General features: G+C 44.0%; 1 protein-coding gene across 2 annotated transcripts in view; it reads left to right on the forward strand.

Moving 5' to 3' along the window:
- The window catches only part of LOC140480893 (diacylglycerol O-acyltransferase 1-like), a 129,660-nt gene that overhangs the window by 88,820 nt on the left and 13,523 nt on the right, over positions 1-27,317 (forward strand). For both annotated transcript variants that reach the window (XM_072576457.1, XM_072576458.1), the window contains exons 8-12: positions 5,403-5,474; positions 11,669-11,772; positions 15,439-15,477; positions 17,577-17,618; positions 19,593-19,637. In XM_072576457.1, the coding sequence (XP_072432558.1) occupies positions 5,403-5,474; positions 11,669-11,772; positions 15,439-15,477; positions 17,577-17,618; positions 19,593-19,637 (302 nt within the window). The remainder of the gene's footprint in view (positions 1-5,402; positions 5,475-11,668; positions 11,773-15,438; positions 15,478-17,576; positions 17,619-19,592; positions 19,638-27,317) is intronic.

Genomic DNA, 27,317 nt, shown 5'->3' on the forward strand with positions numbered 1-27,317 from the left:
TCCAACACCACATTTTTCAACTCTGGTCTCCAGCATCTGCAGTCCTCACTTTCTCCTAGCTGACTTTAGCCATTCCTTTGTCTACCCAACTGTTCTCTCTGGGCTCCATCTCCACCCATCATTTACTCCTCCTCCCTTCCCTGTCCATCTCTAGCAATAACAGCAACTTTTTGTAAGCTACAATCTGTTCTGAAGAAGGGTCACTGGATTCGAGACCTTAACTCTGCTATATCTCCCCAGATGCTGCCAGGTCTGAGTATTTCCAGCAACTTCTGACTTTGTTATGCACTTGTGCCACTTTCAGGGCACTGCAGGCCTGTATGCCTAGAACCCTCTGTGTATTAATGCTTAAAGAACAAAGAAAATTTACAGCCCAGGAACAGGCCCTTCGGCCCTCCAATCCTGAGCTGATCGAAATCTACTGTCTAAACCTGTCACCCAATTCCTAAGCATCTGTATCCCACTGCTCCCCACCTACTCATACATCTGTCCAGATGCATCTTAAATGAATCTACCGTGCCTGCCTCTACCACCTCTGCTGGCAAGGTATTCCAGACACCCACCGCCCTCTTCTCAAGGTTCTGCCATTTACTGGACACTCCATTCCTGTCTCAGACTTGCCAGACTCGGCCCCAACCTTTCCTCAAGGTAACCCGCATCCCAGGTATAAGTTGAATGACCTGAACTGCCTCAATTGCATTTGCATCCTCCCTCAAATAAAATAACCCAAATCCTACACAATACTGCACATCTAACATAACCATATAGTTTCAAGTGTCTTATTGGACTCAGAATGTAAACTCTGTTTCTCTGTCTAGAGATACTGCCAGATCTGCTGAGTTTGTGCAGCGCTCACTATTTTTATTTCAGACTGTCAGCATTGACAGTATTTTGATTCTGTTGCTGTACTCTAGATGTGGCCTATGCAACTGTAGTAAAATATCCCAACTTCTATATTCAATTTCTCTTGCAATAAACAGCAACATTTTATTGGCCTCCTTAATCACTTATTGTCCCGGCAGACTAATTTAGTGGTTTTTATTCCAATGTAACATGTGTGTCTCTGCGTGGATATGATGTAGAGTTGCCGGTGTTGGACTGGGTTAGAAGTCACACTACACCAGGTTATAGTCCAACAGGTTTACTTAAAATCACAAGCTTTCGGTGCACTGCTTAATCGGGCCACCCAATGAAGAGTGGCGTTCCAAAAACTTGATTTCAAATAAACTTGTTGGACTGTAATCTGGTGTCGGGTGGTTTCTGACCTTGTGAAGTTATGAAACAAGCAAACCGAAGAGAGCCTGCATCTTTCTGGTTTGATCTGTACCGATTGCTTCGACTCAGCTGCTGCATGTGCCATGGGTCTTGCCATATCAATAATCACACATCATTAAAGCGAACATGGTCACAATGTGGGATTCTCCACCACGAACTCTCATTTTGAGGCCAATCCACAAATTAATTTAATAGTTATTTGAAGAATGTAAATAGTGAAAGGGTATAAAGAGGAAATGGGCAAGGCTGGTGAAGAAAATACAAAGTCTTGATTGGCTGAAAGACTTGTTTCTGCGCTGTAGCATTTGATTGCTAATACTGGAAAACCCAGCTCAAAAGAGACCATGTTGCTGTTTCAGGGAAAGACTCTTTATTCTTACAGCTGTAATTATTTTGTTGGTATTCTCCAGGTTTAACTTGGGCTTGATAGCATGTCCCAGTGATGCTGAGCTGTGTAACCAAGTACCCAGCAGCTTAGGTTGTGTTTAGAAAGGTTGTTAATTGACATTTTAATTGGGTTCCCTGTAAATATTTAATCTGTGGTTAATGCAAAGTATTGATATTGTGATCATGTGCATGATAAAATGGTAGGATGGTACTCCTTGAAGGAGTTACAGGGTTGGGGAAATTGCAACGGTTTCTCCCTCGCTAATGTAGGGTCTTCCAGTTAGGGAGGAAAGTACAGCACAGGAACAGACCCTCTGGCCCAACATGTCCATGCTGACCAGGTATCTTATCTTAGATAGATCTAGTCCCATTTCCCAGCACTTGGCACACAACCCTTTAAACCTTTCCTACTCATATACCCATCTAGGTGCCTTTTAAATGCAATTGTACCAGCCTCTACCACTTCCTCTAGCAGCTCATTCCATTCACGTACCACCCTCTGTGTGAAAATATTGCCCCTTAGGTCCCTTTTATATCTTTCCCCTCTCGCCCTAAACCTATCTTTGAACTCACCCCCCCACCAAACCCAGCGAAAAGACCTTGTCTATTTACCCTATCCATGCCCCTCATGATTTTATAAATCTTTTATAAGCTCACCCCTCAGCCTCCGACGCTCCAGGGAAAACAGCCCCAGCCTGTTCAGCCTCTCCCTGTACCTCAAACCTTCCAACCCTGGCAACATTCTTAAAAATGTTTTCTGAATCCTTTCAGGTTTAACAACATCCTCCCTGTACCAGGGCAACCAATTGAATGTGGTATTCCAAAAGTGGCCTAATCAATGTCTTGTATGAGCTCCCAACTCCTATACTAAATGCACTGACTGATAAAGGTAAGGGTGCCAAATGCCAACTTCACAATCCTTCCCAACTGCAGCTCCGCCTTCAAGGAACATGAACCTGCACTCCAAGGTCTCTACTCAATGACACTCCCCAGGACCTTCTTATTAAATGTATGAAGTCCTGCCCTGAATTAGCTTTCCAAAATGCAGCACCTCGCATTTATCTGAATTAAACTCCATCTGCCACTCCTTGGCCCATTGACCCATCTGATCAAGATCCCATTGTACTCTGAGGTACCCACCTTTGCTGACCACTACACCTCCAATTTTGGTGTCATCTGCAAACTTAATAACCATAACCTCCTATGTTCACATCCAAACCATTTGTATAAATGAGGAAAAGCAGTGGACTCAGCACTGATCCTGTAGCACACCACTGGTCACAGGCCTCTCACGACGCGTCCATGGTTTATCGTAATTAGTAAAAAGATTAAAGGTGGGGGGGAATCAGAAGATGGAGACAGAAATCCTCAATTTGAGATATCTGGATTCGCACCTCAGAGCCAAATCCTGCAGATCTGTAGACTAAATGCTGTGAAGTAGATTAGGCAGATACAGTGGGCCAAGTGACTTCTTTTTTCTGCTATAAACTTTCCATGGTCCTTTTGCAGTGCTACTGAAACTGACAGTATTGGGCATTGAAGCACTGCACCCATTAGATGTGCACAGTTAGCATTTGGAAAGGCAAGAACTGATTAGGGATAGTCAACATGGCTTTGTGTGTGGGAAATCATGTCTCACAAATGTAATTGAGTTTTTTGAAGAAGTAACAAAGAGGATTGATGAGGGCAGAGCGGTAGACGTGATCTATATGGATTTCAGTAAGGTGTTCGACAAGGTTCCCCATAGGAGACTGATTAGCAAGGTTAGATCTCAGAATAAAGGGAGAACTAGCCATTTGGATACAGAACTGGCTCAAAGGTAGGAGACAGAGGGTGGTGGTGGAGGGTTGTTTATCAGACTGGAGGTCTGTGACCAGTGGAGTGCCACAAAGATCGGTGCTGGGCCCTCTACTTGTTGTCATTTACATAAATGATTTGGATGCGAGTATAAGAGGTACAGTTAGTAAGTTTGCAGATGGCACCAAAATTGGAGGTGTAGTGGACAGCGAAGAGAGTTACCTCAGATTACAACAGGATCTTGATCAGATGGGCCAGTGGGCTGAGAAGTGGCAGATGGAGTTTAATTCAGATAAATGCGAGGTGCTACATTTTGGGAAAGCAAATCTTAGCAGGACTTATACACTTAATGGTAAGGTCCTAGGGAGTGTTGCTGAACAAAGAGACCTTGGAGTGCAATTCTGGTCTCCATCCTATCGGAAAGATGTTGTGAAACTTGAAAGGGTTCAGAAAAGATTTACAAGGATGTTGCCAGGGTTGGAGGATTTGAGCTATAAGGAGAGGTTGAACAGGCTGGGGCTGTTTTCCCTGGAGCGTCAGAGGCTGAGGGGTGACCTTATAGAGGTTTACAAAATTGAGGGGCATGGATAGGATAAATAGACAAAGTCTTTTCCCTGGGGTGGGGGAGTTCAGAACTAGAGGGCATAGGTTTAGGGTAAGAGGAGAAAGCTATAAAAGAGACCTGAGGGGTAACTTTTTCACGCAGAGGGTGGTACAATTGCAACATTTAAGAGGCATCTGGGTCGGTATATGAATAGGAAGAGTTTGGAGGGATATGGGCCGGGTGCTGACAGGTGGGACTAGATTGAATTGGGCTATCTGGTCAGCATGGACGGGTTGGACTGAAGGATCTGTTTCCATGCTGTACATCTCTATAATTCTCTGACTCTAATTGAATGAATTAAAATTTCACATCTTTGAACAATCAAATGAAGCGCTCTTTCAAAGTGCTGTCGCTTGTTGAAAGCAGCAAACGCTACGGACAAATTGTGCCCCAGAAACAGCAACAGGATAAATGGTCAGATGTTTTGCTTTTCTAAGGGCAGGATTTGTTCAGTTCATGAATAGAATTCCCCTGGGATCGTGTCCACCCACCTGGGCAGTGAAGCATCTCAAGCTGGTACTTTTATTTTCCACGCAGCATACTGAAGAATCGCTGTGAGCTGGGGGGGGGGGGGTATTTGAACTTGTGGTTTATAAACATAGGAAACAGGAGGGAGTAGACCATTCATGTTTTTGAGCTACCCTATTATCAGGGAAATTGTGATTTCTCTCCTGTGATGCTTCAATGTCTAGAAAGCAATTGATCACTGTCTCGAATATACTTGACAAATGAGCCTCCATGGTCCTCCCTTTATTCCAAGACATTGCCTTCCGGTCTTTTCACCCCCCCCCCCTCCAAGTCCAGGGAATTTTATAAAGAAGGCAGTCTGTGACACAGCATGATATTAGCAATTTCCTGGTCCCAGTTTAATATTGTTTTGTCCACTGGGTCCATATTCACAAGGTGTTAGGATCGACACTGCCAAAGTAATTTCTCCTTAGGAATTCATAATCCTTGCAGCTATCAAAGGAAGAAAGACTTGCATCGTGTTAGTTCATCCAAATCCCAGGTTCAATAATGCAAGAACTTGCTTTTCACTCTCTGCACCAAATCAGAAGCATTTTCGAGAAATCCCACTTGTTTCTGCACCTTTTACTGGGAAAAAAGGTTGTAAGCGGTGTTATTGCTATTTTCTTTAAAACATATTCTCAAAAAACAAGTCAATGCCTCTACTTTGGTCAAATGCTCAAGGGGCCACTTGCGAAAGTGGAGGGTTTATTGTATATGAATTGCAGTGAGATTCTTCAGCTTACTGCTGTAAGCAGTTTGCACCGACTATTCACAGTGTTTGGATTTGAGCTGTATCAGTGCTGGAATAATGTTATGGTTTGTTTTGTAGCTCCTGGCTTGAAAGAAAATGGCGAAGCAGTCCAGTCAGTGGTCATGTATCCAGGGAACCTGACATACAAAGGTGAGGAGGGTTTTACAATTCTTGTCTTTTTGGAAGACTGTGTTCAGTTCTGGGCTCCCTGCTATAGGAAAGATGTTGTGAAACTTGAAAGGGTTCAGAAATGATTTACAAGGATGTTGCCAGGGTTGGAGGGTTTGAGCTACAGGGAGAGGCTGAACAGGCTGGGGCTGTTTTCCCTGGAGCGTCAGAGGCTGAGGGGTGACCTCAGAGGTTTATAAAATCATGAGGGGCATAGATAGGGTAAATAGGCAGGATCTTTACTCCAGAATAGGGGAGTCCAAAACTAGAGGGCATAGGTATAACGTGACCGAGGAAAGATATAAAAGGGACCTGAGGGGTAACTTGTTCACACAGAGGATGGAATGAGTTGCCAGAGGAAGTGGTGGAGGCTGGTACAATTACAACATTTAGAAGGCATCTGGATGGGTATCTGAATAGGAAGGGTTTGGAGGGATGTGAGATTAGATTAATTTATGATATCTGGTTGGCATGAACGAGTTGGACCGAAGTGTTTATTTCCATGCTGTACATCTCTATGACTCTAAAGTACTGCGTTGGCAGATCTGAGATTGACTGTCATGTGGTGTCATGGGAGAGAAAAGACCAAGTACGTAGCTTGACTAAAGAAGGGAGACTCTCTGTGGCGTGTCCGTACGCGAGAATTTCTGCTGCTATGGAGGCAGTGCAGAGGTTTTGTGTAGAGTTAAGGAATAGAGTGTGCCTTCTCTAATGAACATGTTACCCAGCTGCTGTTCATCTTGGAGGCAAATGGTCATTATGGGAGATTGCAAAAGATTCTAAATTTGCAAGGTGATGTGTCAAGAGCAGGCGAATGAAACTAGTTGGCTAGGGTTTCGGAGAGCCAGCACACAGTGGGCGAAATATCCTTGTACTGTATGATTCCATAAGTCCCTGTTAATTAAAGTGCTTTTGTCTGAATAAATTGCAAAGAGTTTAACTCCTTGTCACTGTAACTTGCTATAATGTAATTTTGACCTTTTACTGTGTCTTTGATTATCAATTATTCACAAGTAAAATCTCATATGCAATCACAACACATATATAAAACAGCTTCTGTTGTATTCTCTCAGCAATTGTTACTGCATTGCCTTCCTCGTTTCTTTAAGCTTTGGCCCCTGTTGCTCCTTCCATTGAACCCCCAAATAACAAAGACCAAAAAATTCTCTCAAATCTGAAGCTTATCATTCTCTATCAAAGGCAAGTTTGACTTGAATATCTGTAAGCTTGTGTGTGCGGTCAGGAAAGCTATTGAGATGATTAAGTTCCTCGTCACAAACTGTTTTAACTTCCTACTAGCAAGTGTTTGTTGTGGTTGGGTTTGATGACCCTGTGATGCCCTCAATAAAAAGGGGGAACTGACTTAACCAGCTGATGGCCAGTTGTCTTCAGGAGAGCGAGGGGTTAAGCTAACTGAGTTAAAGAAAGCCACTCTCCGCTCCATGACTCAAGGATTTACAGAAAAGGGTGTGGCTCTGAAGAGAGAGCCTTGTTGTTAATGTGAGCTTCAACTCAACAATTCAGTGACCACAACTTTAATTCATTTTGTCCTGTATGATGGTTGATGATGGGGAAACAATACAGAGTATTGGAACAGGTGTACTGCATTAAGTCTGTTCTACAGTGAAATAAGATTCAAGTTGATCTTTACCTCAACTTGATTTAGATTTGATTTGGAGGAGCCGGTGTTGGACTGGGGTGGACAAATTTAGAAATCACACAACACCAGGTTATGGTCCAACAGGTTTATTTGGAAGCACTAGCTTTGAGCGCTGCTCCTTCATCAGGTTGCTGTGGAGCAGGACCATAAGACCGAGAATTCAAAGCAAAAGATCACACTGTCGTGCATGCAACTGATACAATATATTGAGAAAACCTAGATTGCTGTTAAGTCTTTTTAAATGGGTTGCAGGTTTCAGTTCATTAGTATGTAAATCATAAAACCTCTTTCATATTAATAAACTGAAATCTGCAACTCATTCTAAAAGATGACTTAACAGCAATTTAGGTTTGTTCAATATAACGTTTTTGTATGTGTGATAGTAATCTTTTACTATAAATTCTCTTATGATCCTGCTCCACAGCTACCTGATGAAGGAGCAGCGCTCCGAAAGCTAGTATTTCCAAATAAACCTGTTGGACTGTAACCTGGTGTTGTGATTTTTGATTTAGGTTCACATTCAACTTGTGAATGTTGATATGCTTAGCGGGTTTTGAGTAGATTTGTAGCTCGCATTGAGGTTCTGGATGTAGGTTTGCTCACTGAGCTGGAAGGTTCGTTTTCAGATGTTTCGACACTATATTAGGTAACATCATTAATGAGCCTCCAGATGAAGCACTGGTTGCGTGGCCCGCTATTTATTTGTGTTTAGGTTTCCTTGGGTTGGTGACTTTTCCTAGTTTTTTTCCCCCTCTGGCAATGGTAAATGGGATCCAAGTCAATGTATTTGTTGATAGAGTTCCAGTTGGAATGCCAAGCTCCTCGGAATTCTCGTGCGTGTTTCCCTTTGGCTTGTCCTAGGATGGATGTGTTGTCCCAGTTGAAGTGGTGTCCTTCCTCATCCGTATGTGAGGATACTAGTGAGAGTGGGTCATGTCTTTTTATGGCTAGTTGATGTTCATGTATCCTGGTGGCTAGTTTTCTGCCTGTTTGTCCAGTGTAATGTTTGTTACAGTTCTTGCAAGGTATTTTGTAGTACTGTCCTTGCATACAGATGAGGAAGGACATCACTTCGACTGGGACAACACATCCATCCTAGGACAAGCCAAACAGAAACGTGCGTGAGAATTCTGAGAAGCATGGCATTCCAACCAGAACTTGATCAACAAACACATTGACTTGGATCCCATTTATCACCCCTGGAGGGAAAAAAAAACAGGAAATGACATTACCAACCCAAGTAAACCTAAACACCTAAATAGAAAGCGGACCGTACCACCAGTGCTTCATCCAGAGGCTCACTAATGATGTTATCTTGTATGGTGACGAAACACCTGAAAGCGAACCTTCCAGCTCAGTGAGCAAACCTATCAACTGCAATTATTAGCACTTAGGATATTGGCAGGGAGTTCAAATTCTTAGGTAGAGGAGTGTTTGGAACATGATTACCTCGGTGACATGAAGGAGAGGCCATTGCATCTTGTAATGGACAGCAGGGGTATATTTTAAACAAAGGGAAATTCTAGGACAGTGGTATTTGTTTCTGCTGATTCCAGCAGAGAATTGGTGTTTTAATCCTCAGAGTCAGGGGATGAGGGATCAAATTGGACTTTATTCTCTCCACACTTCACACACCGCAAGCATGAACATCAAACACAACAAGCACAGTTTTCATTTAAATTTTTAAAATTTTTAATTGACGTGTTCAGGTAGATTATGACGTGCCTCCAGGACAAAGATAGGGCCTGGGTTCAGGTCTGTCCTGCTCTAGAGGGATCGCAATAATAAATCTGGACAGATGGGTTGGTTAAAATAGATGTACAATTAATAGCTGGTGAGGCTGTTGTGGTGCAGTCCCCACTTTTGGGTCAAAAGGTCTGGGTTCAACTCCCACCTGCTCGAAAGATGTGCCATAACATCTCGAATTAGGAAATAGCTATCATTAACAGCCAGCGCTGGCAATGATGGGTCATGTGGTTCTCTCTAGTGCTAGGCTACAAATTTGTCTCTAAACATGTACTGGTTTGTTTTTAATGAACTGCTAAAGCCCACTAAGCCAAGGCATCAATCTGTTTGCTACAGATTAGCATTTGGATACAGTAATGTAATGGTTATGTTACAGCACCAATAATTCAGAAAATTGCACCTTCAAATGCCAGCCTGGAGTTTTCTGTATTTGAATTCAGCTTTGAATCCAAGTAAAAGTCATGACCAAATCAGTGGATCGTTGTAAAGTATCTCCTTGGTTAATGTATGACATCTATCCCGTATTAAGTGGTTGACTCTTAAATACCTTCTGAAGTAACCAAGCTACATTACCAAACTGTTTTGTCATAGCTGGGTGTGAACAATAAATGTCAGCCTGACCAGCAATTCCTGCATCCCAAGACTACGTACTTTAAAAAGTTAGCCCCTTGCAACATGATCTGTCAGTCCTCATTTCTGTTGTGACCTTTAACACCCTTTTGTATTAAATTACATTATTAAGGAGAATTGATCAGTTATTCACCTTTTTAGTTCAATCCTGTCTTAGTGAAGAAATTAAATTGCGCAAGTAAATTTGTGCTCCTGTTAGCATGAACTTCAATATCAACAATTAAACCTGTTGAACTGTAACCTGGTGTTGTGTGATCGTTAACTATGTACACCCAAGTCCTAACACAGGAGTCTCCAAATCAGTTTTCTGGGCAGCAAGAAACGAAGCCAGTTTGGTAACATTGTCTCAGATTAGGGTTTAGATTGCTTCACATTTTTCTCATGACACATCTTTCCTGGCAGGCAGAAATTACTTATGAATACTTGCATTGGAATGGAGCAGAAAATATATTAGACACGTTGCAGTGAATGGTTACAGTGTCAGCTTTGTGTAGGATGCAGTAAATAAGCCCACTCTGCCCCCTGGTGATTATAATTTGCAAGTCTTTGTAATTTAAGAAGGTTTTTTGTAACAATATCATTTTACAGGGAAAGGTGAGATTAACCCTTTGAGATAATTTGTTGTATTTAGTTATCCCTGTTCTTTTTTTTTGGAAAGCAGGAAAGAAAAACAATTTGCTTATAATACATTTTTCATATGGCGGCACAGTGGTTAGCACTGCTGCCTCACAGCGCCAGAGACCCGGGTTCAATTCCCGCCTCAGGCGACTGACTGTGTGGAGTTTGCACATTCTCCCCGTGTCTGCGTGGGTTTCCTCCGGGTGCTCCGGTTTCCTCCCACAGTCCAAAGATGTGCAGGTCAGGTGAATTGGCCACGCTAAATTGCCCGTAGTGTTAGGTAAGGGGTCGATATGGATGCAGGGGTACGGGTGGGTTACGCTTCGGCGGGGCGGTGTGGACTTGTTGGGCCGAAGGGCCTGTTTCCACACTCTAAGTAATCTAATCTAATATAGTACCTTTCACACCTGCAGAAGATCCCGGGTTTTACTAGAGGATGCTGAGCAGGTAGTGGTTCCATTGATGGAGAAGAGCTGGGAACTGAGGAGGTGGGGGAATTGGGGAAAACGGATTTAAGCAATCAGTTATTATAAACTGGAATGCACAAGTTGAATGTGATAGAAACAACTTCATTAATAACTTAGGGAAATTGGAACTACACCTCCAAAAGGGAACAACGTTGTAGGGCACGGTAGGAGATGAGGTGTCAGTTGGATAACTCCTTCAAAGAGCTAAAACAGGTTCAGTGTACCAAATGTTTCTTTTTGTGTAAAGATTCTGATATTGCTGAAAATGAAATTTGCAAGATGATGAATATATGTGGAGAGGCGGTGGAGCGCCCAGCATTTTATACTGTGTGAGAGGTGAATGTTGATTAATTACCAGCTTGATTCTGATTAGTGAAATTGTTTGCTGTACTGGAAGCTACATCCATTAATCTGCTGTGTCCTATTCTTTGACAGAACAAGTCCACCCTGCACATGTTTCACTCGATAAATTGGTTGACATCCATTCATTGGTTCATTTCGCAGGGCCAATGCCCTGACTAACCAGAATCGACCTACCTCGTTTAAAATATAAACTTGTGCTGGTGGTTAACTGCCAATCATCATTGACTGGTGCATTCTCCGTAGCAAAGCCTTTGCCAATCAGATTCCACTCGCCAACCAATCAGTACTCTCCACCTGTGACATAAATGTTGGTTTCTCCCCTTAATTTGGTATTCTTGTGAATTGTCCTGATGAGTGCAAAATGGAAAAACTTCAACAATATGTCTTCATGCAGCAATATACTCTGCTGCACAGCAGCTGTTCTATGATTTATTGCCTGTTCCTAATTACCCTTGAGAAGTTGTTGGTAAGTCTTTATATATTAAAAGTGCTGCCACGAACAATTTGATACAACCGATTGTGTGCACCATTTCAGAGGTAAGATAGGAGTTGCCTATTTGAGTGAGAGGCTGGAAACCACGTTAGGTCCAAGTTCTGCAAATCCGTATATTTCCTTCCCTGCCATTCTGATTCTTTGTTTCTTTCACTTCCCTTTATTTGATGTTTTTGATTTGTTTCCATTTGTTTTCTAGACATCTATTATTTCCTATTTGCACCCACCCTGTGCTATGAGCTAAATTTTCCCCGATCGCCCCGGATCCGAAAACGGTTCTTACTGAGGAGAATGTTTGAAATGGTGAGCAACTTTAGACTCCTTTCCATCCCAGAACCTCTTAAACTAGATCCCTGTGGGGTCCTGAGTGTGTCCTGCGTGAGGTTGCTGGGGAAGAGAGAGAGAGAGAGAGCATATAACTATATTCAGCATCTCACCTGAAAGAAATCGAAACTGTTTTTGTGGCTAAGGTGAAGTTACACAAATAAGGAGACTGAGTCCCATTTGTAAATGTGAGTTTCATTTAAATGTTCCCCTTTCTCCAAAAGTAGGGCTCTGGCTACAGTGCATGAGTAAAAATACAGATAACCCTCCGACATTCTGCATGTGACAATCTAAACGCTGACTATTGACTGTCTGAAAGGATTGGAGTTGAGGAAACCACCAACAGCCCTCATTTAGTTTCTGTGTGCTGATACCTTCAGCCAATTCCAAACCCCGGCTGTGTTCACAATTCTGCATCAATTTTTGATGCAGCAGAATGCATGACTTTGATGTTACTACAGATTTAATGCCACATTGAGGATGGAATCATTCAGCTCAGCAGATGCTTTTGTATTGCCAGTGCAGTTGATAGTTTTCCCCATTTTTTTTTGCAGCGGATGAAGACATTTGTTTTTGGTACAACTGTGCTGTCATCACAGAAACTAGCTAATCAGACAGCAGGCCATTTTATGTCTGGGGGATTGAGACCTAGTTTGATCCTTGGGAAGGATCTAATAGTCAATAACTAAGTATATGCAGAGGAACCTCAATAACCCGAAGGACTCGGGCAGCGAGTATTTCGTTCAGTTAAACAAATTCCGGATAATCGAGTGCCGGATAGCATAGTTTAACCGAGCTTCGGGACGTTGCGATCTCGCCAGATAATCCGATATTAGGATAATCGAATCCTCGATAATCGAGGTTCCTCTGTAATAGAGTTGCCAGTTACCAGAGCTTAATGGGTTAAATTGAGGACAGTATGCATAAAACTGATGCATACTTTAAAACAAAAAGGCGTGCATTTATATAGCACTTTTTACAACTGTCATAGAGATGTACAGCATAGAAACAGACCCTTCAGTCCAAGCCGTCCATGTCGACCAGATATCCCAACCCAATCTAGTCCCACCTGCCAGCACCCGGCCCATATCCCTCCAATTCCTTCCTATTCATACACCCATCCAGATGCCTCTTAAATGTTGCAATTGTACCAGCCTTCACCACATCCTCTGGCAGCTCATTCCATACATGTACCACCCTCTGCGTGAAAAAGTTGCCCCTTAGGTCTCTCTTATATCTTTTCCCCTCTCACCCTAAACCTATGCCCTCTAGTTCCGGACTCCCCCACCCAGGGAAAAGACTTTGCCTATTTACCCCTCATAATTTTGTAAACCTCTATAAGGTCACCCCTCAGCCTCCGACGCTCCAGGGAAATCAGCCCCAGTCTATTCAGCCTCTCCCTGTAGCTCAGATCCTGGCAACATTCTTGTAAATCTTTTCTGAACCCTTTCAAGTTTCACAACATCTTTCTGATAGGAAGGAGACCAGAATTGCACATAATATTCCAACAGTGGCCTAACCAATGTCCTGTACAGCCGCAACATGACCTCCCAACTCCTGTACTCAATAATCTGACCAATAAAGGAAAGCATACCAAACGCTGCCTTCACTATCCTATTTACCTGCGACTCCACTTTCAAGGAGCTATGAACCTGCACTCCAAGGTCTCTTTGTTCAGCAACACTCCCTAGGACCTTACCATTAAGTGTATAAGTCCTGCTAAGATTTGCTTTCCCAAAATGCGGCACCTCGCATTTATCTGAATTAAACTCCATCTGCCACTTCTCAGCCCATTGGCCCATCTGGTCCAGATCCTGTTGTAATCTGAGGTAACCCTCTTCGCTGTCCACTACACCTCCAATTTTGGTGTCATCCACAAACTTACTAACTGTACCTCTTATGCTCGCATCCAAATCATTTATGTAAATGACAAAAAGTATTGGACACAGCACCAATCCTTGTGGCACCCCACTGGTCACAGACCTCCAGTCTGAAAAACAACCCTCCACCACAACCCTCTGTCTTCTACCTTTGAGCCAGTTCTGTATCCAAATGGCTAGTTCTCCCTGTATTCCATGAGATCTAACCTTGCTAATCAGTCTCCCATGGGGAACCGTGTCGAACGCCTTACTGAAGTCCATATAGATCTCATCTACAGAAAGTTCAAAACCAATGAAGTACATTTAGAGAGTAGTCACTGTTGTAGTGTAGGAACTACATTAATTTGTGCCCAGCAAACTGTCTCAAACAACAAGATGGTAACGAGGTGGTGATGAGCAGCTAATCTGTTTTATGGTGCTGACTGAGACACCGATATTGGCGAAACCCCCCCTGCATTTCCAAATTGTCGTGAGGTCATTAGCAGTCATCCAACCATTAGTCCAAAGTCTCCTGTGAAAGACGTCGCTTCTTAGTGTCAGCGCAGCACTGGGAAGATTACCTTGATTTTTTTTATGTATTATTGTTCCTGAACCATGGAGTCGGAGTTGAACTCAGACCCTTGTGACTGAGGTGAAAGTGCTACCTGCTGAGTCATTGCTGATACTTTCTCCCACACTTAGAGGTTTTAGATTAGATTACTTACAGTGTGGAAACAGGCCCTTCGGCCCAACAAGTCCACACCGCCCCGCCGAAGCGTAACCCACCCATACCCCTACCCCTACCCCTACCCCTACCCCTACCCCTTACCTAACACTATGGGCAATTTAGCATGGCCAATTCACCTAACCTGCACATCTTTGGACTGTGGGAGGAAACCGGAGCACCCGGAGGAAACCCACGCAGACACGGGGAGAATGTGCAAACTCCACACAGTCAGTCGCCTGAGGCAGGAATTGAACCCGGGTCTCTGGCGCTGTGAGGCAGCAGTGCTAACCACTGTGCCACTGGGGTTATCTTTGATCAACAGATTGAAAATAATAGATGAAGGGAAACAACTTGATCTGTGAAGGGGTTCCAGGATAAAGAATGCAGTCTTAAAATTAGAACTAGACTGGGAGTGAAATCAGGACGCATCTCTCCACACACACTCTCATTGGATTCTGTAACTTCTCAATTCTCTGAAAGCTGGGGGCCAATTGAAACTTTAGTCTTGAATCAATTAAATTTGCTATTGGGTAAGGACGTCAAGGGGTTTGAAGCCATAAGACGTACAAGATAATACATGGCTTGGAAAGGGTGGACGCTAGGAAATTGTTTCCGTTAGGTGAGGAGACTAGGACCCGTGGACACAGCCTTAGAATTAGAGGGGGTCAATTCAGAACAGAAATGCGGAGAAATTTCTTCAGCCAGAGAGTGGTGGGCCTGTGGAATTCATTGCCGCAGAGTGCAGTGGAGGTCGGGACGCTAAATGTCTTCAAGGCAGAGATTGATAGATTCTTGTTGTCTCGGGGAATTAAGGGCTACGGGGAGAATGCGGGTAAGTGGAGTTGAAATGCCCATCAGCCATGATTGAATGGCGGAGTGGACTCGATGGGCCGAATGGCCTTCCTTCCACTCCTATGTCTTATGGTAATAGACCGTGGAACAGGTGTGAGGAGCTGAATAGCCTACTCCTGTGTTGATCTCATACACGCAGCGTCTTCATTACTCAATGCTTTCCCATTCCTTGCAAATATCTGATACAATATTTGTTTCCTTTTGCAGCTTTTCCTCATCCAGTTGCAAGTGGGGTTAGTTCAACAGGTGAGTCAGCTCTGAATTTGGACGACCCCCCGTACTGGTCTTTAAGGGGTGACTTGGTCATTAGTTGTATCCTGAGCTGATTTAGAAGAGGGAGCAGAACTGTCTGTATCCACTACGATAATCCAGTGATGTGGAAAATGTTTTGCTGCATTATCAATTTGTTCTTCATTGTTTTGACAGTCTGTTGTAGAGTGAGTTTATTTGGTCTCGTCAATATTTGTTGGTCACATGAGGGGAAGCTAGAATTTTTTGAATCCAGCGTCAAGAATTCCGAGACACAACAAAGCTGTCTGTAGAGTAAAGCTACCTCTACACTTCCCCAACAGTGAATCAGATTCTTAGAAAATTGTGGGCTTCTGAATTAGGTGGAATAATATAGAATCTTCACACAGTGGACCATTCAGCCCCACTGCTGTTTGCAACAATCACAAGTCTTCTCTGACTCCAACCACGGTCCTGTTTTTAATTTTAATTCCCTCAGTTCCTCTCACTTAAGTATCAAGCACTTTAGGTCAGATTAGATTACTTACAGTGTGGAAACAGGCCCTTCGGCCCAACAAGTCCACACCGCCCCGCCGAAGCGTAACCCACCCATACCCCTACATCTACATCTACCCCTTACCTAACACTACGGGCAATTTAGCATGGCCAATTCACCTGACCTGCACATCTTTGGAGTGTGGTAGGAAACCGGAGCACCCGGAGGAAACCCACGCAGACACGGGGAGAATGTGCAAACTCCACACAGTCAGTCGCCTGAGGCGGGAAATGAACCCGGGTCTCAGGCGCTGTGAGGCAGCAGTGCTAACCACTGTGCCACCGTGCCGCCCCAGTGCCGGAGATCCGGGTTCAATTCCTGCCTCAGGTGACACTCTGTGTGGAGTTTGCACATTCTCCCCGTGTCTGCGTGGGTTTCCTCCCACAGTCCAAAGATGTGCAGGTCAGGTGAATTGGCCATGCTAAATTGCCAATAGTGTTAGGTAAGGGGTAAATGTAGGGGTATGGGTGGGTTGCGCTTCGGCGGGGCGGTGTGGACTTGTTGGGCCGAAGGGCCTGTTTTCACACTGTAAGTAATCTAATCTAAGCACTTCAGCTGCTCTATGATGTAGTTTTTAGTCACAGCCTTTGGATTGAGAAATGCCTTGAAGTTGGTCTTAACTAGACTGTCGCACCAGTCCTCAACAAATGACTTGGCAAACTGTATTCTGAATAACTTCCTAGGATTTGAGCCCAGCTCTGATTTTATATTTTACTGTGAGTACTGCAGCAAAACAAGTGAGCATTTTAATATCATCTCTGTGGGTCCCCAAAGAGTTTTACCAACAATTAATTACCGAAGGTGCAGGAACTGGGCAAAGCTACATATCCTGTTCACAGCTGCTCGATCAGAATAAATGGCCACAATTTTGGTTCTGCTGTTTTTGTCATTGTCTAGAGAGGAATTGTGAAAGCTAGCTGTGGAATGTTCACATGTTTCCCACCCTCCCCACTTCCTATCCCTGTGCTCCCTTTCTCGCCCCCCCCCACTGCCCACTTCCTATCCCCGCCCTCCCCCTTCCTGTTCCCGCCCATTTGCATTAACTGCTTCTTTGCCCTTTTCCCCCAAACTTCTGTAATGTCTAGCGTGGTCCAAGAAGCCGGAATAGAGTGGTGCTGGAAAAGCACAGCAGTTCAGACAGCATCCGAGGAACAGGAAAATCAATGTTTCAGGCAAAAGCCCTTCGTCAGGAATACAGGCAGAGTGCCTGAAGGGTGGAGAGAGGCTCTCTGCCTGTATTCCTGATGATGAAGGGCTTTTGCCCGAAACGTCGATTTTCCTGCTCCTGGGATGCTGCCTGAACTGCTGTGCTCTTCCAGCACCACTCTATTCCAGAATCTGGTTTCCAGCATCTGCAGTCATTGTTTTTACCTAGTGGTCCAAGAAGCATGAGGTCAACCTTGAGTATGTTGCAGTCCTGATGTATTGTTACCCAGTTCTGTGTAGGACATCAGACTGAGGTGCTAAGTCCTGAACTAGGTGCTGTGTTTAATGTTGAATATTTTTTGTAGAGCTGCTCTGTCAGTTGAGAGGCTCAAAGCTTTTCTTTTTGCTTCACTAGTGGTTGGTGCCTGCTATACAGAATTCCATGAAACCATTCAAAGTAAGTAACTGTTATAAATTAGACATTGGACTCTTGTTTTTATCTACAATGGTTATTGGTTGTGCATGCAGAATGAGCACAGCAGTTCAGGCAGCATCCAAAGAGCAGCGAAATCGACGTTTCGGGCAAAAGCCCTTCATCAGGAATAAAGGCAGTGAGCCAATCTCAGGGAGTCCCTCTCCCACTGCAACTCTTTAACCAACAAGGTCAGAATGGACCCAAACACAACCCCTGTCTTCTTAGGGTCACACCAGTAGATCAAATCCTTCACTGGGAGTTGCAGTGGGAGAGGGACTCCCTGAGATTGGCTCACTGCCTTTATTCCTGATGAAGGGCTTTTGCCCGAAACGTCAATTTTCCTGCTCCTCAGATGCTGCCTTGACCAGCTGTGCTCTTCCAGCACCACTAATCCAGAATCTGGTTTCTGGCATCTGCAGTCATTGTTTTTACCTGTGCATGCAGAATATACTGATCAAATATCTGTGCGGAGGAGCTGCTGGCAAAATTGGTGGTTGTCATAGTTTCAGCTGCTCTGGTCTGTAAGTTCTGGAGTTCCCTCTCTCCAAAGCTTTTTAGATCTTGCACTCTGTTTCAGATGCTCCTCAGAGCCTATGTTTTTTGACCAAGGTTTATCCACCTTGTATCACCTGAAGTAACTTGATGTCAAATTTTGCTTTTTAATATTGCTTGGGATACCATGCATAAAATCCTGAGGGGCTTGGACAGGGTGAATAGCCAAGGTCTTTTTTCCCCCAGGGTGGGGTGCCCAAAACTAGAGGGCATAGGTTTAAAGTGAGAGGGGAAAGATTCAAAAGGGAACTGAGAGACCACATTTTCACACAGAGGGTGGTGCACGTACAGAATGAGCTGCCAGAGGAAGCTGGTACAAATACAACATTGAAAAGGCATCTGGATGGATACATGAAAAGGAAGGGGTTAGAGGGATATGAGCCAAACACAGATAAATGAGGACTAGATTTATTTTGCATATCAGGTCAGTATGGACGAGTTGGAACGAAGTGTCTGTTACTACGGGTCTAAGTCTGTGTGTGGTGTGACAATGCAAGTTACTGTTATTTTGTATATTGTTGCACTCAAAAGAAAACATTTTTTCCAACAAGTATTTATTCTTTCATGGGAAATGGGCATCTCTGGTAACGCATGGCTTACCCAACCCAGTGGCCCTTGAACGAAGTGCCTTGCTGGGGATCTGCAGCCATGTGTTACCCAGACTAGGAAAGGATGATCAATCTCCTCCTCCTCAAAGGGTGTTCGTGAATGATACAACAATCAATGATAGCTTCTTCATATCATTACTGAGACTGGGTTTCAGTTTCAGATTTATTATTTGAATTTAAATGTCGCCAGCTTCCATGGTGGGACGTGACTCCATGTTCCAACGGCATTGGCTTGGGCCCTGGGTTATCAGTCCACTGACATTATCACTAAGTCGATGCCTTCCCTCAGTATCAGATCTCCTAGATGAATAAAGCTGTTGCTAGTATGTAATATTGCTTACAGAACAGGTACAGCACTACGACAGAGACAGAATAAAGCACGCTCTCTACAGTTCCCGTCCAACTCGCTGAGAACAGGGACAGTATAAATTAGATAGAGTAAAGAATCTTTCACATTATCTTGTTAATCTTTTTTATTTTGTCCTCTTAATGCCCCGAAATGAGTGAGGGTTCAGATTTTATATTGGGAGAATTTCTTCCTTTTTTTTTTTGTCTTCTGAAGCTTCTCGAGTTTGTCATGGATTTAATTAAAAGTTGTGACCTTTTTCTAATTTTTGCTTAGTCCTTTTTGAATTTTTATCATGGCTTCTCAATGCAGACCTCTGTTTAGCAAGTTCTGTATGGTTATGCAATAATCAACTTTGAAAACAGATGGGCATGATAGTTCATGGTTGATGTCGAAGTGTGATTCCTCCAGTTTGTGTGTATGACATGTTCTGGTGATTATTCTTTTCAGAATATGGACTATTCCAGGATGATAGAGCGCTTACTGAAGCTTGCAGTAAGTAATTTTCATTGTTTGGAAATAAGTTTATGATCCCCTGATGCTCTCTGACCTGCTGTGCTTTTCCAGCTCCACGTTTTATCAACTTCCAGCACCCGCAGTCCTTACTATCTCTATGTTTAAGGTTAGCACTGTTCACCTATCTTCAACATTCCCAATGTTCGGAATTGTTCAACAGAAGCATTGGGGACAGTGTGACATCTTGGAAACCCCTCCTTCAGACTTGCATTTATACTGGAGTCTCTTTTGAGCCTGTGCTGTATTACGGTTTGGAGAATTTAACAAAGCTGGAACATTTTTAACTAGCAAATGTGAAACCTTTCAGTGTTAGTCATACAGCCGTGGAGATACATCGCAGACCCTTCAGCCCAACTTGTCCATGCCAACCAAATATCCCAAATAAATCCAGTCCCGTTTGCCAGCATTCGGCCCATATTCCTCTAAATCCTTCCTACTCATATGCTCATCCAGATGCCTTTTAAATGTTGTAATTGTACTAGCCTCCACTGGCAGCTCATACCATATGCGCTCCACCCTCTGTGTGAAAAAGTTGCCCCTTAGGTCCCTTTTTATGTCTTGCCTCTCTCACCCTAAACCTGTGCCCTCTAGTTTTGGACTTCCCCCACAACAGGGACAAGACCTCGTCTATTTACCCTATCCATGCCCTTCACGATGTTATAAATCTCTATAAAGTCACCCCTCAGCCTCCGAATCTCCAGGGAAAATAGCCTCAGCCTATCCCTATAGCTCAACCCTGGCAACATCCTTATTTCTGCACTCTTTCAAGTTTCACACCATCCTCCCTACAGCAGGGAGACCAGAGAGTTCAGATAGTGGCCTAACTAATGCCATTTGTGTGATGTGAATGTAGCTTGCCACGTTTCAGCCCAAGTCAGGAAATCAATGAGAGAGAACTGGGTGAAAGCATTCTCCGAGATTAATGTTCAAGACTTACAACTCAAAATGTTGTATCATTTAGTTCTCTAATATTCAAGTGACCATCTTCCTAGTTTGCCAGTCACACACACCTCCAAGATATGGGGAACAGGCAAAGGTCTGGAAGTGAACAGCAGAAGGGTTAGTTGTTGCTGAATCTATATAATCGTGTGGCCTGAACCTGCAGAAAAATGCTCCTGAGTTTTGCCCAGATTTTAGGGAACGTTAGATTGTGGATGCCCTTTGTTAGCATTGCAACCTCTCAGCGTCAGGGACGCAGGTTCGATTCCAGCCTCTGGTGACTGTCTGTGTGGAGTTGCACATTCTCCCCGTGTCTGCGTGGGAGAGGAGAGGTGGGGGAGCAAGTCCAGGGAAAGGCTGTCTGCAGCAGTCAGGGCTGGGTGGCCTGTGTAACTGGTTGGAGGGTTAGTTTTGTATTTAGCCAGGAGTTGGAGCTCCCTTTCAATCCCGGACTAGCTGTTCAGGTAAATAAGTCATAACCCATAAGAGATAAGAGCAGACATTAGGCCATTCAGCCCATCGAGTATGCTCCACCATTCAATCATGGTTGGTAAGTTTCTCAACCCCATTCTCCACCTTTCTCCCCATAATCCTTGACCCTCAAGAACCTAACTATCTCCGACTTAATTATACTCAATGACCTGGCCTCCACAGCCTTCCGTAGCAATGAATCCCAGAGATGCCCCACACTCTGGCTGAAGACGTTTCTCCCTATCTCCATTCTAAAGGTGTCCGACTCTAAATCGGAGTGTGAACTTTCTTGGAAGGTTCCAGATGTTTTAGATGCTATAGGAAGGATAGAAAAGTAGGTAAGGGAGGGGGGGAGGGGTGACACTTTCGATTTAAGGGATCCATTATTGCTGTAACTAGGGCGATATTTCTGAAAAATCGTCTAATGAAAATAAGTCGTGAAATTACAAATAAGAAAGGAAAGACTGCTTTGGGATTGTACCAAAGGCCCCCCAATAATAAGAAGGAAATTAAGAAACAAATATGTAGGGAGATCTGGGGTGGCACGGTGGCTCAGTGCCACCTCACAGCACCACGGACTCAGGTTTGATTCCAGCCGACTGTCTGTGTGGAGTTTGCACATTCCCCCCGCGTCTGCGTGGGTTTCCTCCCACAGTCCAAAGATGTGCAGGCTAGGTGAATTGGCCATGCTAAATTGCCCATAGTGTTAGGTGCATCATTCAGAGGGAAATGGGTCTGGGTGGGTTACTCTTCGGAGGGTCGGTGTGGACTGGTTGGGCCGAAGGGCCTGTTTCCACACTGTAGGGAATCTAAGCTAATCTCCGATATATGTAAGCAAAGTAAAGTTGTAATAACGGGGGATTTTAATTTTCCAAACATTGACTGGGGTTGCCATTGTGTTAAAGGTTTGGACGGTGAAGAATTTGTCACATGTGTTCCAGAAAATTTTCTTTATCAATATGTGGATGCTCCTATTAGAGAAGGAGCAAAACAAGGCCAAATTTAGGGCAATCAGGCAGGGCAAGTAACGGAAGTAAACGTGGGGGGAACATTTTTGGTTTAGTGATCATAGTTCCTTCTATTAGTTTCAAAATGGTTATGGAAAAGGATCAGTCTTTCGTAAAAGGTAAAGTTCTTAATTGATGTAAGGCAAATTTTAATGGTATGAGACAGGGACTTTCGAAAGTTGATTTGGAGCAGACTGTCTGCAGGCACAGCACGGTGGCTCAATGGTTAGCACTGCTGCCTAACAGTGACAGGGACCCGGGTTCGATTCCAGCCTCGGGTGACTGTTTGTGTGGTGTTTGCACATTCTCCATGTGCTCGTTTCCTCCCACAGTCCAAAGATGTGCAGGTTAGGTGAATTGGCCATGCTAAATCGCCCGTAGTGATGATTTGGAGATGCCGGTGTTGGACTGCGGTGTACAAAGTTAAAAATTGCACAACACCAGGTTGTAGTCCAACAGGTTTGATTGGAAGCACTAGCTTTCGGAGCGACGCTAGGTGCATTAGTCAGGAGTAAACAAAGGGTAATAAGGTAGGGGAATGTGTCTGGATGGGTTACTCTTCGGAGGACGGAAGTGGATTGTGAAGAAGGTTCTCTAAGATTACGAAGTGATCTTGATCAATTGGGTCAATGGGCTGAAAAATGGCAGATGGAGTTCAATCTGGATAAATGTGAGGTATTACATTTTGGTACAACAAACCAGGGTAGAGTTTAATATAATTAAAAGTAGGGTTTTGGGTCGTGTTGTAGAACAGAGGGACCTAGGGGTGCAGGTACATAATTCTTTGAAGCTTGAGTCACATTGACAGGGTGGGTAAAAAGGGGTTTAGCACGTTTGCCTTCATTGCTCAGTCCTTTGAGTATAGACGTTGGGACGTCATGTTGAGGTTGTACAGGACGTTGGTGAGGCCTCTTCTGGAATACTGTGTCCAGTTCTGGGAAGGGTATTATCAAGCTGGACAGGGTTCAGAATAGATTTACCAGGATATTGCCGGGTATGGAAGGTTTGAGTTCTAAAGAAAGCCTGGATAGGCTGGGACCTTTTTCACTGGGGCGTAGGAGGCTGAGATTTTATAAAATCATGGGAGGTCTAGGTAGAGTCGATGGTGAGTGTGTTTTCCATAAGATGGGCGATTTCAAGACTAGGGGACACATTTTTAAGGTAAGAGGAATGTAAAGGTCTATGAGACGAATTCTTCACACAGCGTGGTTTGCGTGTGGAAAGAACTTCCTGAGGAGGTGAATACAATTTAAAAGACAGTTGGATAGATACATGAATAGGAAAGGTTTGGAGGGATATGGGCCAGAAGCAGGCCGGTATGAGTAGTTTATTTTGGGGTTTATGTTCAGTACAGATTGGTTGAACCAAAAGGCCTGTTTCCATGGACAGTTTCTGGGCAATTCCTACAGTTAGTGCAGCAGGACGTCCTGATGGTCCAGACCCAATTCTTCTGCAGTGTGACAATGTTGAGACTATTTGGAGAAAGTGATCTGGGCCATGGTTTGGCTTCAGAACATGGCAGGAAGCCATTCGGCCACTTTGCTTATGGTATGGAGCTGCCTCATCTTGTCCCGCCTTCCAGCTCTCAGTCTGTGGCCCTGTAGGTTACAGACTACAAATGCATTTCGAAGAGATGTTTAAATGCAATGAGTATGTTAGCCTTGCACTGTCTCAGGCAGTGAGCTTTACACTCCTTCCCCCACCCTCCAAAGAGCTCATTCAGAGCGATTTGGCAAATTGGATCCAACATTGGCTTAGTGGCAGGAGGCAGAACATAGAACATAGAAGAATACAGCGCAGTACAGGCCCTTTGGCCCTCGATGTTGTGCCGATCCAAGCCCACCTAACCTACACTAGCCCACTATCCTCCATATGCCTATCCAATGCCCATTTAAATGCCCATAAAGAGGGAGAGTCCACCACTGCTACTGGCAGGGCATTTCATGAACTCACGACTCGCTGAGTAAAGAATCTACCCCTAACATCTGTCCTATACCTACCACCCCTTAATTTAAAGCTATGCCCCCTGGTAATAGCTGACTCCATATGTGGAAAAAGGTTCTCACTGTCAACCCTATCTAAACCCCTAATCATCTTGTACACCTCTATCAAGTCACCCCTAAACCTTCTTTTCTCCAATGAGAACAGCCCCAAGTGCCTCAGCCTTTCCTCATAGGATCTTCCTACCATACCAGGCAACATCCTGGTAAACCTCCTCTGCACCCGTTCCAGTGCCTCCACATCCTTGCTATAGTATGGCGACCAAAACCGCACACAATACTCCAGATGCGGCCGCACCAGAGTCTTATACAACTGCAACATGACCTCAGGACTCCAGAACTCAATTCCTCTACCAATAAAAGCCAGTATGCGTTATGTCTTCTTCACCGCACTATTTACCTGGGTGGTAACTTTCAGAGATCTGTGTACATGGACACCAAGATCCATCTGCTCATCCACACTACCAAGTATCCGACCATTAGCCCAGTCCCCCATCTTGTTACTCTTACCAAAGTGAATCACTTCACACTTAGCTACATTGAACTCCATTTGCCACCTTTCTGCCCAACTCTGCAACTTATCTATATCCCGCTGTAACCTGCCACATCCTTCCTCACTGTCAACAACTCCACCGACTTTCATATCATCCACAAACTTGCTCACCCAACCTTCTAGCCCTCCTCCAGGTCACTTATAAAAATGACAAACAGCAATGGTCCCAAAACAGATCCTTGCGGAACACCGCTAGTAACTGCACTCCAAGATGAACCTTTACCATCAACTACTACCCTCTGTCTTCTTCCAGCCAGCCAATTCCTAATCCCAACCTCCAACTCACCCTCAATGCTATACCTCCGTATTTTTTGCAGTAGCCTACCATGGGGAACCTTATCAAACTCCTTACTAAAATCCATATACACCACATCTACCGCTTTACCCTCATCCACCTCCTTAGTCACCTTCTCAAAGAATTCAATAAAGTTTGTGAGGCACAACCTGCCCTTCACCAAACCATGCTGACTATCCTTGATCACATTATTCCTATCCAGATGTTCATAAATCCTATCCCTTATAATTCTCTCTAAGACTTTTCCCACAACAGAAGTGACACTCACCGGCCTATAGTTACTAGGGTTATCCCTGGTGATGGTCAATGGTTGTTTTTGTGACAGCTCTCATTACTCCAGATGTGATCTCACCAGAACCTTGTACAGAAATAAAACATCCCTACTATTGTATTCAAGTCACCTTAAAATAAAAATCAACACTTCACCAGTCATCCTGACAAGCTGTTTCATCTGTGTGCTAGCTTTGTGTTGCTAAATGGGAAGTAATTTAGCGAGTTTTGAGAAGATGTGTAGCTCAGATTGATGTTTTGGATGTAGGTTTGCTCGCTGAGCTGGAAGGTTTGCTTCCAGAAGTTTTATCACCCTCAGGGTAACATCTTCAGTGGGCCTCAGGCGAAGCACTGCTGATAATTCCTGCTTCCTGTTTATATGTTTGGGTTGGTGATGTCATTTCCTGTGGTGTAATTTATTTTGCGCCTAACGAGGACAAATGGGTTATTTCTAAATGTTGAAAAGTTTAAAAACTGTGGTAGCCCCTTGGGCATTTAGCAGTTCCGACCACTTAAATGTCATGCACATGTACAGACCGAATTAAATGCAGCTAATGGAATATTGGATGTTAATTAACAGAATGGGGTAAAGGAAGGCCAGACTTTGTATTTTGGTGCAGCTGAGAAACATCAGAGCTTGGAGCAATTCAGCCGCAGCTCGATGAAGCTAGTTTGATAAAAGCTGGATTTGTTTCAGTAATTAGATGCCAGGGAGCAGTCTCAAGTCCTGGGAAACACAGACTCGAGAGAGAGGTGGTTGACTGTTCATGTCCTGGTCGTTGGTTGAGGCAGTTTGGATTGGAGATGCCTTTAGTGTGTTCTAAGCCTAGATCTTCAGAAGTGAGGAATCTGAAAGGGATAATGAGTTTTAATGGGATTTGGTGACCCACGGTTTCATGTCATCTGGGTGAGATCTGCCTTGGCTATTGGCTATTTAATGTGCAATCTGACCACAGTTAGTCTGTTAATTCATATTTACCATGTTAGTCCTGACTGTTAAAAGTCTAAGTTGTATGTGTATGTCATTTAAGTGAATGGGCACAACTGTGGAAACTGAAGTTCAGTGTAAGCAACTGAGAGGCTTTGGACTGGAAAGGGATAGATCAGGGTACTTTCCAGACAGTATGGCGTTAAATATAGTGATGTCCCCAGAGACTTGGGAGTTCAGGTGCAGAAAATAATCAAGAAATGTTGACCTTCCCTATCTAGAGGGTGGGAGAACAGGGGTGCAGAAGCTACGCTGCAGTTATGCAAGGCCCTGGGTGCAACCCCACTTGGAACACTCTAAGCCAGTCTGCGTACCACATCTTTGAAAGGGTGGATTGACCTTGGAAGGGAGTACAACACAGGTTTCCAACAATGTGACGTGAACTTCAGGCATTAAGTTATGAGAGATTATACCAATTAGGCCTGTTTCCTATTGCATTTGGAGCATTAAGGGGTGATCTGATCAAAGTCTTCAGGATGTTAATAGGAGAAGATGGGGGAGGTAAAGATAAACTATTTCCACTGGTTTGAGATTCTGGAATTGGGGGGTGGGCATAGTCTGAGAATTGGGGCCAGACCGCTCAGGAGAGAAGGAGGCAGCACATCTATGCACAAAAGGTGTGAGGTGTTTGGAACACTCTCCCACAACCTCCCACAGTTGAATGCTGCATCAGTTGTTAATTTTAAATTAAATTGAAAATGTATTTGTTAAACAAAGGCCTTAAAGGATGTGAGCCAAAAGTAGGCATGTGATGTTAGGCCACAAACCAACCGAGGTCTATCCCATTGGGTGATGGGACAGACTCTAGGAGCTGACTGGCCTGTTCTGTTCTCATGTTCCTAGAATCACTATTGTCCATGTTCAGTATACCTATTGTATTGTTCATGTTTGTGGTAATAGATTTCTTTGCCTGGATCCTTTTCTTAATTCAAACCTGGATCCTTTTCTTAACCTTGATTCTTTATGTTCCATTCTTGAAAAGATTATGGTGTATCAAGCCATAACTGGGAATATAACAACTGGCCGCCCGTGGGAGTTGCTAACTGACTTGTGGTTGCTTTATATACCTTCACCCAGGTGTCTCCCTGTATCCTTAAAGAGAATAAAAATGTAGCAAAACCTTGAACCACTTTCTT

The sequence above is a fragment of the Chiloscyllium punctatum genome, chromosome 8 (genome assembly GCF_047496795.1).
Source record: "Chiloscyllium punctatum isolate Juve2018m chromosome 8, sChiPun1.3, whole genome shotgun sequence".
In the NCBI taxonomy this organism is placed as follows: Eukaryota; Metazoa; Chordata; class Chondrichthyes; order Orectolobiformes; family Hemiscylliidae; genus Chiloscyllium; species Chiloscyllium punctatum.